The sequence below is a fragment of the Mirounga angustirostris genome, unplaced genomic scaffold, assembly GCF_029215605.1.
Source record: "Mirounga angustirostris isolate CCGP_5_RB_7025 unplaced genomic scaffold, mMirAng1.0.hap1 SCAF_16, whole genome shotgun sequence".
NCBI lineage: Eukaryota > Metazoa > Chordata > Mammalia > Carnivora > Phocidae > Mirounga > Mirounga angustirostris.
Genome location: NW_026991724.1, coordinates 47824515 through 47835339, shown reverse-complemented (window position 1 = coordinate 47835339; position 10825 = coordinate 47824515). Strand labels below are relative to the sequence as shown.

General features: G+C 56.2%; 1 protein-coding gene across 1 annotated transcript; it reads left to right on the top strand.

Annotated features, from left to right (window-relative positions):
* Nucleotides 1-229: 229 nt before the first annotated feature.
* EXOSC5 (exosome component 5) lies at nucleotides 230-10379 on the top strand. The gene is made up of 6 exons (XM_045891587.3): nucleotides 230-445; nucleotides 4988-5101; nucleotides 5617-5738; nucleotides 6873-7013; nucleotides 8126-8215; nucleotides 9138-10379. The coding sequence occupies exons 1-6, from the start codon at nucleotides 298-300 to the stop codon at nucleotides 9228-9230; spliced, it is 708 nt and encodes a 235-aa protein (XP_045747543.1). The 5' UTR covers nucleotides 230-297; the 3' UTR covers nucleotides 9231-10379.
* The last annotated feature ends 446 nt before the right edge of the window (nucleotides 10380-10825 follow it).

Here is a 10825-nt window from a genome sequence, read left to right as displayed (position 1 = left end):
TGTAACAGGCAAAGAAGAGGACAACCTAACCGGAGCCTCAGGGCTTTAGGGCCAGGGGGCCTCGGGTAGGACGAGCTCATGCCAGGGCCCTCCCCCTCATCTCTACTCTCCAATGGCATTCCTGGATTTGCGAGGCGGGAGTGGGAGGGGCCAGATTGTTAGTAAACGCGGAGCCACGTGCGGGCGCGGGTCCTGGCGCCCCGGAGCGGCGCGTGCGCACTGGATACGCAGCCAGTACGCAGGCGCGCGCTCTAGGGCGGAAGCGAGAGTCCGCGGCTGCACGTGGGGTCTGGGGCGATGGAGGGGGCGATGCTGCCTGATGCCAAGATCCGCACTGAGTCCGGAACAGAGTCCGGCCCACGGGGCCCTGGCTGCAGCCTCCGGCACTTTGCGTGTGAACAGAACCTGCTCTCCCGGCCTGACGGCTCTGCCTCTTTCCTGCAAGGTAAGAACTTAACCTACGTAAATACTGCGCGGGCCATGTTCGCCACATTGTATTTGTTTTAGAAGGATGTTACAGTGTACCTTGCAAAGGAGTGCCACTAGCTGATAAATGTCCCCCCTGGACTGTTGCAGTTCTTGCCCGGGGGGATGCTACCGGATGTGCCAGAATAACATATCTCTCCTTCCCGCCTGCAAGGGAGACGGTATCGCCAATCCTGTCAAATACTCAGATGAGAAAGGGGCAGACCTCCTCATAAGACCAAATACTCCAGAATAGAGAAGCGCTCCCCACCAAAGTGAATATCTCTCTTGACTAATTTCGTCTCCCGCCTCCCCCACGCACACGCAGGGTCCGTACACGCCAGGCTGAGGCGGACCTGTCCATATGCATAAATACCCTAGACTGGGGGCACCTGGGTGGCTCAGTCGTTAGGCGTCTGCCTTCCGCTAGGCTCGTGATCCCAGGATCCTGGGATCAAGCCCCACATAGGGCTCCCTGCTCCGCAGGAAGCCTGCTTCTCCCTCTCCCACTCCCCCGTTTGTGTTCTCTCTCTTGCTCTGTCTCTCTCTGTCAAATAAATAAATAAAATTAAAAAAAAAAAAAATACCCTAGACTGGTGGATCACCACCACCGGCCTCATTACTCTTTGGACTGTGGCATGTCTTTTACCCAAGTAAATACTTTTCAGATTGAGAGTGATGTCCCCCTTCTTCCCCACAGATGCGGTAAATATCCCTTTGACTGTGATATACATCTCTCCATATGAGTCTCTCTCTAAGTTTGGGGCAGGTCTTCCCTATTGGGTAAATATCCCCTTGCCCTAGCCAAATGCATCTCAGACTAGACTCAACTCCCTGACCCAGGTAAACATTCCTCTCGAGATAGGCACTGTTCTGGGCATTGGGAATACGTTGATAAAAAACATTTTAATTCCTGACCTAACAGTTTACATTCTAGTTGGGGAGACAGACCAAAGATAACTAAATAAAATATATAGGGAAATGCTGTGGAGAAAAATATAGTAGGGAATGGGGAATAGGGTGTGCCAGAGAGGATTGCACTTTTTTTTTTTCTTTAAGATTTTATTTATTTTTGACAGAGAGTGTGTACAAGCAGGGGAAGCAGCAGACAGAGGGAGAGCGAGAAGCAGGCCTCCCGCCGAGCAGGGAGCCTGATGGGGGCTCGATCCGAGGACCCTGGGATCGTGACCTGAGCTGAAGGCAGACGCTTAACCATCTGAGCCACCCAGGGGCCCCAAGGATTGCACTCTTAACAGGATGGTCAGGAAAGACCTTGATGAGATGGTAACATTTGAATAAAGACCTAAAGGTAAGGGAGCAAACCCTAAAGATAGCAGGAGGAAAAGCATACTGAGGGTGGAGAACGGGGGGGGGGGGGGGCAAAGACTCTGAGGCAAGGACGTGCCTGGTATATTTGAGGAATAGTCTGCAGATGGTGTGGCTGGAGCAGTGAGGAAGCTGGAGAGAGGTAAGGAGGATGGCCTGTCATTTGAGGCCTAATGAATGAGCTGGGGGCCACTGCTCCCAAATTTTGCTCAGAGTGGTGACATGATCTGAATATATTTTAACAGACTCTCTGGCTGTGGGGTTGACTGTAGAGGTATGGGAGAGAAGGGGAGATGGTGGTGGCTCGGACCAGAGTGGAAGCAGTGGAGATGGTGAGATTCAGGGTGTATATTGACAGTAAGACTGAGGGCGCCTAGGTGGCTCAGTTGGTTAAGCGACTGCCTTCGGCTCAAGTCATGATCACAGGATCCTGGGACCGAGCCCCACGTCGAGCTCCCTGCTCAGCGGGGAGCCTGCTTCTCCCTCTCCCTCTGCCTGCCGCTCTGGCTACTTATGCTGTCTCTCTATCTCTCTGTCAAATAAATAAATAAGATCTTTAAAAAAAAAAGAAAGAAAGAAAGTAAAACTGACAAAATCTGTAGGTGGTTCGGTGTTGGGGTGTGAAAAGGAGAGGGATAACAACCGAGGTGTTTTTCCCGAATGAGCTGTACTGGGAGAAGCTGAGGAGGTCAGTTTGGAACATTAAGTTTGCAGGGCCTGGTAGACATCACAGCAATCACATGGACAGGGCATTAGGAAATGCAAGTCTGCAGTTCAGAAGAGAGACCCCATCTGGACACATAATTTGGAATCCTCTGGCTATAGGTGGTATTTCAGCCACTGATTGGATGAAATCAAGAAAAGGAGTGTAGATGGGAAAGAGAAGACATCACAGGACTCAACCCTGGGTCCTCTAACCTGTGAGGAGCTAGGAAAAGAGAGAATAGCAGCTAGGAAGGTAGGAGGCAAACCAAGAGAGGGCACTGACCTGGGGCCTGGAGAAGTGTTTGAGATGTAAGGGCCCACCAGCTGCATCCATCCTCCAGACCTGTGACTGGACAGTCTGGACGTATGTCATCCATGACGCCGTCAAGAGCTGCTCCGGTTGGGGCACCTGGGTGGCTCAGTCGTTGGGCGTCTGCCTTCGGCTCAGGTCATGATCCCAGGGTCCTGGGATGGAGCCCCTGCATCAGGCTCCCTGCTCAGCGGGAAGCCTGCTTCTCCCTCTCCCCCTGCTTGTGTTCCCTCTCTCGCTGTGTCTCTCTCTGTCAGATGAATAAATAAAATCTAAAAAAAAAAAAAAAAAAGCTGCTCTGGTGGAGTGGTGGGGTCGGGGTGGAAAAGAAAAAGACCGCAAGTTAGAGACTGTCTTTAGGAGCTTTGCTGTATGGGGATCAGATACATGGGGCAGGAGTTGAAGGTGGATGTGGGTCCAGAGAAGAGAGAATTGTGGGAGCCACGTCCTTGAGAAGGTGACAGGGAGGGTCTCCCTAGGTTCATGGGGGCCACAGGCAGCTCGTCCAGACTAACAAGAATGAAGACCACTGTGTGGATCTCATTCTGTCGGTGTGGTTAAGTTCCCCTCTGAGGGCAGATTCTCCGGGAGCCAAGAGAATCCCTCAGTTCTGCAGCTCCTCCTCCCCAACCCAGGAAAGGTGCCCTGACCCCGGGGACCTTCCCAGGTCCTCCCCAAGACTTAGCTCTTCTGCTCCATTCACATGCCTGGAGTTTCTTCGACGTCAGAAATATTGAGGAGGGTGGCCCCTCCCGTGTTCTAAAACTCCCAAACCCCAGGACCCCATGCAGACTCTGGAGAGTATGTCCCACCCGCTTCTGGCCTCGGCGTCTCTTAACGGGGTTGTTAAAAAAGCGGAGTCCCAGAATGCACTGCGCACCTGCCAAGGTTGGCCCCTCTGCACTTGTAAGCACCGCGAAGATTCTGTGTGCAGGCCGGTGTTTTGAAGCTGTGCTCCTGCCCTGTGTTTCCCACTGCAGATTGTGGGCCCAGCTGCACGCTGGAATGGCCCGTGGAGCTCGGATGCGCCCAGTGCCTGTCCCCACCCCCCCCCCCCCCCGCAGTTGAATCGGAATCTCTGGGGGAGGGGGCTGGGCATCAGGATCTTCTCAGGCTCCCCAGTGATTCCAGTGTGCAGCCGATTCCAGTGTGCAGCCGGGCTTGAGAAACCACAGCTGCGTTCCGTAGTGTTTTTCTGTTTTTGTTTTTAAATGGAATAGAGTAGGGGCGCCGGGCTGGCTCCGTCCAAGGAGCATGTAACTCTTGATTCCAGGGTGCTGAGTTCGAGCCCCACGTGTGGTGTGGAGGTCACTTAAAAATCTTAAAAGTAAATAAGGAAAAGTAAATTAACTGGAATAGAGTAGAAAGCATCAGAGTGTGTTGGAGCAGTGACAGTAAGAGTTGTTTTGTGAGGCCTTTGTTCTGTTTACACACGCAGACATTTGCATGAGTGTGGAGCGGCGCCCATGCAATATGTGTCTTATTGGGAGTTATGGAGAGAAAAGTTTGGAAGCCACTGGTGTAGTCCAGTCTCTTCATTTTGCAGAGGATAAAACTGAGGCCCAGAAAAGTGAGCACAATCAGCCAAAGTTACAGAGCCAGCAGGAGGCAGACAGGACTGGAAGCCAGGCTTCTTCTCCCCCCCCCCTTTTTTTTTTTAAAGACTTCATTTATTTGACAGAGAGAGCACAAACGGGGGGAGCGGCAGGCAGAGGGAGAGGGAGAAGCAGACTCCTCTTTCTCAGGGGTCCCAACTCCTGCAGAGTTTGGGGATGTGAGCCTGAGGGAAGAGAGCCAGGTTGGAGGAAGCTTTGGAAGGAGCTGAGACCAACTGCAGTAAGGGGGAGGAAGGTTAGCTCTTGGGAAGAACTTTCTGTACAAGTAAACAACAGCTAAAGTCAACATCCACACATGCCCCGCAGTGTCCTCAGTGTCTTATGATCGACACAATGGGCGAGGCGCCATTATCATCCCCATTTCACAGATGAGGAAGCATAGGCAGAGACGTGAGTGAAGCAGATGCTCAGAGAATCACTGCCAGCAAATGGTGGGCTGGACTGGGGCTGACGGGGGTGGGGAGGCCTGGCTGCTGGCCTGGTCCCCACACTCTCAGGGCGCTGCGCTGCCCCCCCGCCCCAGGAAAGCAAGATGTGCATGAGGCCTCCCCTGCTGTCTCCCCAGGGGATACATCGGTCCTGGCGGGCGTGTATGGGCCAGCCGAGGTGAAGGTCAGCAAAGAGATCTTCAACAAGGCCACCCTGGAGGTGATCCTGCGGCCGAAGATCGGGCTGCCTGGTAATTGGGCCCAGCAGGATCTCCAGCTTCTTCCTCACCGCTGTCCCCAGTGCCCCCTCCGCCCTCCCCCCCTCCCCAGCTCTTGGTGTCTCCTCCCCACCTTAGTCTGTCCTCCCTCACTCCTCTTTCCTGGCTCTATCCCTCCTCCTCTCCACTAACCTGGCGTTCCACTCATTTACATTCCATTCATTTACTCGCCCCCTCACTCCCGGGGCTGGGTACATGGGGATGGGAGTGGGCAGCAGCAGGGGACCAGGGAACTCTGGGGTTTTCCTCCTGCAAGAGGCTCCCTTGCTGGAGCCAGAGGGGGCAGGGGTGAGGTGGGTATCAGTCAGGCCCTGCCTCCTTCCCACTGGGGATCCTCTGTCATCCATGCAGGGTCCTGCGCCAACCCTGGCGGAGACAGCAGGCCCTTTCCAGAGGCCTTGGGTGGGGCATATGGAGGAAGGTGAGCCAGAGGGAAGGGAAGAGGCTGACAACCCCACCCCACCCCACCCCACCCCTGATTTCCCCAGGCGTCGCGGAGAAGAGCCGGGAGCGGCTGATCAGGAACACGTGTGAAGCTGTGGTATTGGGAACGCTGCACCCCCGCACCTCCATCACTGTGGTGCTGCAGGTCGTCAGCGACGCTGGCTCTGTATCCTTTCCCCTGGGCCGCCACCTCCAGGAAGTCCCTCAGAAGCTCCCTGATGGCCTCCCCTGCTCTGTTAGCCAGAAGGCCTCCAGACACTTGATAGTCACCCGCTTGTTGAAGAACAGAATAGCAGACACTGCTTGAGGACTTACTGAGTGCTTGACACATATTAACTCACTTAATTCTCACAGCATAACAAATAGGTGCCACTTTTATAATCCCCGTGTTCCAAATGGGGAAACTAAGGCACAGCAAGGTCGGTTCCTATCTAGTGATTGGCGGAGCCAGGATTTGAGCCCAAGCCATCTGCTCCCAGAGCCCAAGGCCCCTGGCAGATGGGTGTTCTTGTGTCTTCATGTTTGCAGTGAGGAAGCAGGCCCCGAGAGGGAAAGTTGCTTGCCCAGGGTCACACAGCTGGAAGGCAGCAGAGAGAACTCACGCCCAGGCCTGACTGCCTGCAAAGCCTGTGCCGTTGACCTCCACTCTGCCCTGGCGCAATGCTAGGGGAGTCCTGAGCAGGCTGAGCAGTTGGGTCAGCAGCTTGGCCTAGAAAGACCCCTGTGGTTGGGTGAGAGGTTGGGGCTGAGGACCAGAAATGGGCGTTTCTAGAGGGGCTTCACAGAGCAGGAAACTGAAGCCCAGAAGGGAGGTGGAGTGGAGGGGCAGTGGCAGAGCTGGGACTGACTGACCCTAGAGCTGGACCCTTAGCCGCTGTGATGGGGCTGGGGGCAGAGACTAGAGGAAACTGAGCGAGGGCCGGCTGTCTGGCTCCAGGCCCGGGCTCGCTCCTCCCTCTGTCACCTGGTGGTGGCTGCCTCCACATGTGATTATGGGAGGTTCCTCCTCTCCCCGCCTTCAGTTTCCCTGAAAGTGCTTGGCACGTGCTTCAGGACAAATCTGTCGAGTATCGTTATGACCCCTGATTGAGGCTCAGAGAGAGTAAGTCACTTGCTCAAGCTCACACAGCTGAGAGGTGGCAAAGGCGGGTCAGGAACCCAAGGCTGCTTGATTCCAGAACCACCTAGAAGCACTGTGCCCTCCCGCCTCCCCGTGGTCAGTTAGGGAAGTCTGGCCACAAGCGCTGGTGGGCCATCCCTGTGGTGGGAGCGCTTCTTAACCCCGCCCTGTGGCACCCAGCTCCTGGCCTGTTGCCTGAACGCCGCCTGCATGGCGTTGGTGGATGCAGGGGTGCCCATGCGGGCCCTCTTCTGTGGGGTCACCTGTGCTCTGAACTCTGACGGCACCCTCGTGCTGGATCCCACAGCCAAGCAAGAAAAGGTAGGTTTGAAGGCCGGGCTGGTGAACGGCTGCGAGCAGACCCTGCCTCTCGCGGCCTCGCTTCCCCAAAACACTTGGCTCCTATCACGTCGGTCCCAGCTGGCAAGCTCTGGTCTGTTCTTCAGGGCAGGTGCTAGAACCCCGGCTCAGACCCACTTAAGTTAAAAGGGAACGTGTGGACCTTCGCTATGAAACTCAGAACAGAGGTCCAGCTAGACCCAGGGTCTCAAATACCATAAGGATTTCCTCGTCTGGCTTCTCAGCCTCTGCTGTCTTATGCACATTGGTTCCACTGGGTTCCATTCTCTAGCCAGCATCTTGCCCGAGCCTGTGATCAGCCCCTAGAGCTCCATGCTTTCCTCACCAGCTCAAGTTCACAGCACCCAGGGCTCTGGTTATTCCGAGATACTCACCCCGTCCTGTGATGGGCACATCCCGTCAGGAAAGCCGAACCCACCTGAGGTATTTCAGACCAGATAGGGAATTTACTGCAGGAAATGGGTCATGATCGTGTTGGAAGAGCCAAAGGAGCAAACAGGAGGGAGGGCGATACCCAGACACTAACAGCCTGTAGGGAGCTCCCAGTCTGCACTGTTGGGAGTCATAGGTGGTCTGGACACACATGAGGCGTCCTGGCTTGGCCCTGGAGCCCCCCACAACCCCAGCCTCCACGACACAGCCCCTGCTTCTGTCAGTGACGGCGGGATGTGGCCCTCCGTCCTTCAGCCTCACCCCCAGATTACCGGGGGCACCTAACTGGCCAGGGAGTCTGGGAAACAGTTTGCCAGCTTCCAGCCCTGGTGGGACAGAGCCGGGAAGGGGAGCAGGGGGCTGAGAGGTACCGGCTGATGACTGGCTGCACGGCCACCCCTACAGGCGGGAATACTGTGTCCGGAAGCCCCTGTTGGGACCATGTGGGTGGCATCGGGGCATGGGAAGCACTTCCACAGAAGGAAGGGCCAAGAGCGTTGCCCAGGGAAGCAGGGGCGGTGCGTAGACAAAACACCTACACTTGGGAGTGCGGGCTGGGGGAAGGGCAGGTCCCCTCTTTGGGACTAGCTGAGACTCTGCCCGAGGGGAGAGTCCAGGTGTCCTTCCTACCTCATCCCTAGGAGGCCCGGGCCGTCCTGACCTTTGCGCTCGACAGCGTGGAACGGAAGCTGCTGATGTCCACCACCAAGGGGCTCTACTCCGATGCTGAGGTACCTGTGTGAAGATGGGGTGAGGGCCAGATCCCTCCTGGATGTGAGGTCTTGTTGGGACCCTGCGAGATTGAAGGAGAGCCCCTTCCTTACGTCCCTTCTGTATGTAAAAGGCATTTTCAAACATAGTAGGCACAGAAACCCTTGTGGGAATTTTTTTTTAATTTTTTTTTTAAGATTTTATTTATTTGCGAGAGAGAGAATGAGAGACAGAGAGCATGAGAGGGAGGAGGGTCAGAGGGAGAAGCAGACTCCCTGCTTAAGGAGGGACTTGATCCCGGGACTCCAGGATCATGACCTGAGCCGGAGGCAGTCGCTTAACCAACTGAGCCACCCAGGCGCCCAACCCTTGTGGGAATTTTAAAGGGAAGCCCCAGTCATGAGAGCAGAGAGGAGAGAGCTCGGGTTGGGATCGGGATGTGAGGCACCTCCAGTTCAGAGCAGTGCGCTCCCAGAATCCCAGTGCTCTGGTCTCCGAGAGCACTTCCGACCCGTTCCTCCTATGAGCCTAGGAATGTGTGGTGCTCAGGAGCTGGGGTCCCAGATTCCACAGCTTCCAAGATGATCTGGCATCACAGGGCCTGTGGCTCAGAAATTCTAGATCTCCAGTTGGAGATGGGCCAGGTTCATGAGGCCTCTTCCAGGGGTCAGGATGCCTGCTCCCACCTGTCCACGCTCCTGGAGCTGCCGGAATCAGACCCCCGAAGCCCTCCCCTTTTTCTCTGTTCCCTATCTAAGAAAGAGCCCACCAAGTGGGGAAGAAAGAAAGGCCTTTGAAATACTCCCCTGGCCACCTGCCCTACTTCAGGGGAGGCAGGAGGCCTGGGAGCTCCAGGAACCAGCCGGGGTCGGGGCAGGCTGTGGGGTCAGCCGGGCGGGAGCAGGGAGGCCCCAGCACCACCAGCTCTCTCTCCGCCTCCAGCTCCAGCAGTGCCTGGCCACGGCCCAGGCTGCCTCGCAACACGTCTTCCGCTTCTACCGGGAATCGCTGCAGAGGCGTTACTCCAAGAGCTGAGACAAGCCGGGGCAGGGCGCCCCTCCCGTGGCTGCCGCCGCCCCCCACTACCTCCGCGGAAAATAAACCAGCAGCTGGCCTCGCCTCTCAGTCCCTGTGCACCCAGATGCGCTTGTGGGCCTGGGGGCACGGACCCACCTTGCTCCCCCCAAAAGCCTTTCCGACTGGGAAACCCCCCTTCTCCACCCGCCAGTCTGACCGATACCTGTGGGGCACCCGGGGTAAAGAATGACCCCCCCTCCAGGTCCCAGGTTCAAGGAGCAGCAGGGTGAGGGGCAAAGAAAATCAGCGTTTGTCAGGTGGTGGTAAATGCTATGAAGAAAGCGAAGAGCAGGGACGGGGTTTGGGGAGGGCGAATTTAATACGTTAGTGAGGGACATCTGCGGGGGGTGGGGTGCATCCGAGGGAAGCCCGGGAGGAGGCCTCCGGGAGGTGGGGCACCAGCAAGGCTTCCGTGTGGCTCTGGTGGTGGCTGGAGCAGAGCGAGATGGGTCGGGGAGGGAACGGGCACAGTGGTGAGGCCCTGTGGGTCTTAGCATCCCGGTCTTAGCCTGAAGAAACGGGCTCAGCAGCCAGTGAGCTGCCAGATGTCACCAGTGAGTCCGAGTCCAGCCCCAGAGCCTGTCACTGCTCAGAAAGGCTGGGGAGACACCAGCACAGTCTTGACTGCAGTTCCCCATCTGTAACCGGAAGTGACTGGGGCCCATGTTTCTCGTGGCGTGGTAGCACCCCCCCCAGGGTGTATGGAAATATGGGGGGGTGGTTAGTTGCCATTTGACCGCTCGGTCCCTCGCCCCCGTATTTAGCGGGCAGGAGCTAAGAACATGAGAGCATCCCTCGAGGAGTAACCGTCCCACAGCTGGGCCACATGGTCACCAGATTCTGTGGGGCATTGACATTTGGGGGTTTGCAGTGAAAATTATATGTCTGGCGGGCCCTCTGCTGCGTGCTTCACATGCTTGAACTAGTTCACGCAGTTCCCACAATTGCCCCCTTAGAGCCTGTGTCATTTTCGTCCCCAGTAACCGAGAAGGAGAAGCATCAAAGTCTTTAGCTTGAAATTCCGTGCCGTGAGACGGGAGAACTCCAAACGGGAAAGTGTTTTCTTCTAGTAAGATCCACTGGAATGGCATTAAACAGAGAACTAAACCACCTGTCATACCATTACTTGGTCATCTCTCAGGCCCGCTCAGTGAGCACACCTGTGCCTCTGGGGAGCACTTGGGGGTCCGTCTGCCAGGGCGGGGGGGGGGGGGCTAGTGCCCTAGTGCCTTAAGGTTCCAGCCCTCCTGGTCTCTGGCCATGTCATTCCCATGGGGTGCCTCAGCTCCTGGGGCCATCTTTCTCCCCCAGAAGCCTGCACAGAATGAGGCCAACGGGAAAGGAGGGCCAAGAGATGGAGAGACCAGACCGCTCATTTCATTTGAGCCCCCAAGTCCAGTTTCTGCCACTTGCTGTGGGAAGAGCTCAGAGGGATACTGCCCTCTACAGGTGTGACCCATTCGGTCCTCCCCAGAGCTCCCAGGGGTGGAGAAAGTCCCATTTTGCAGAAGGGAAAATGTGAGGCTCAAAAAGAAGTCACTCGGGCCAAGGTG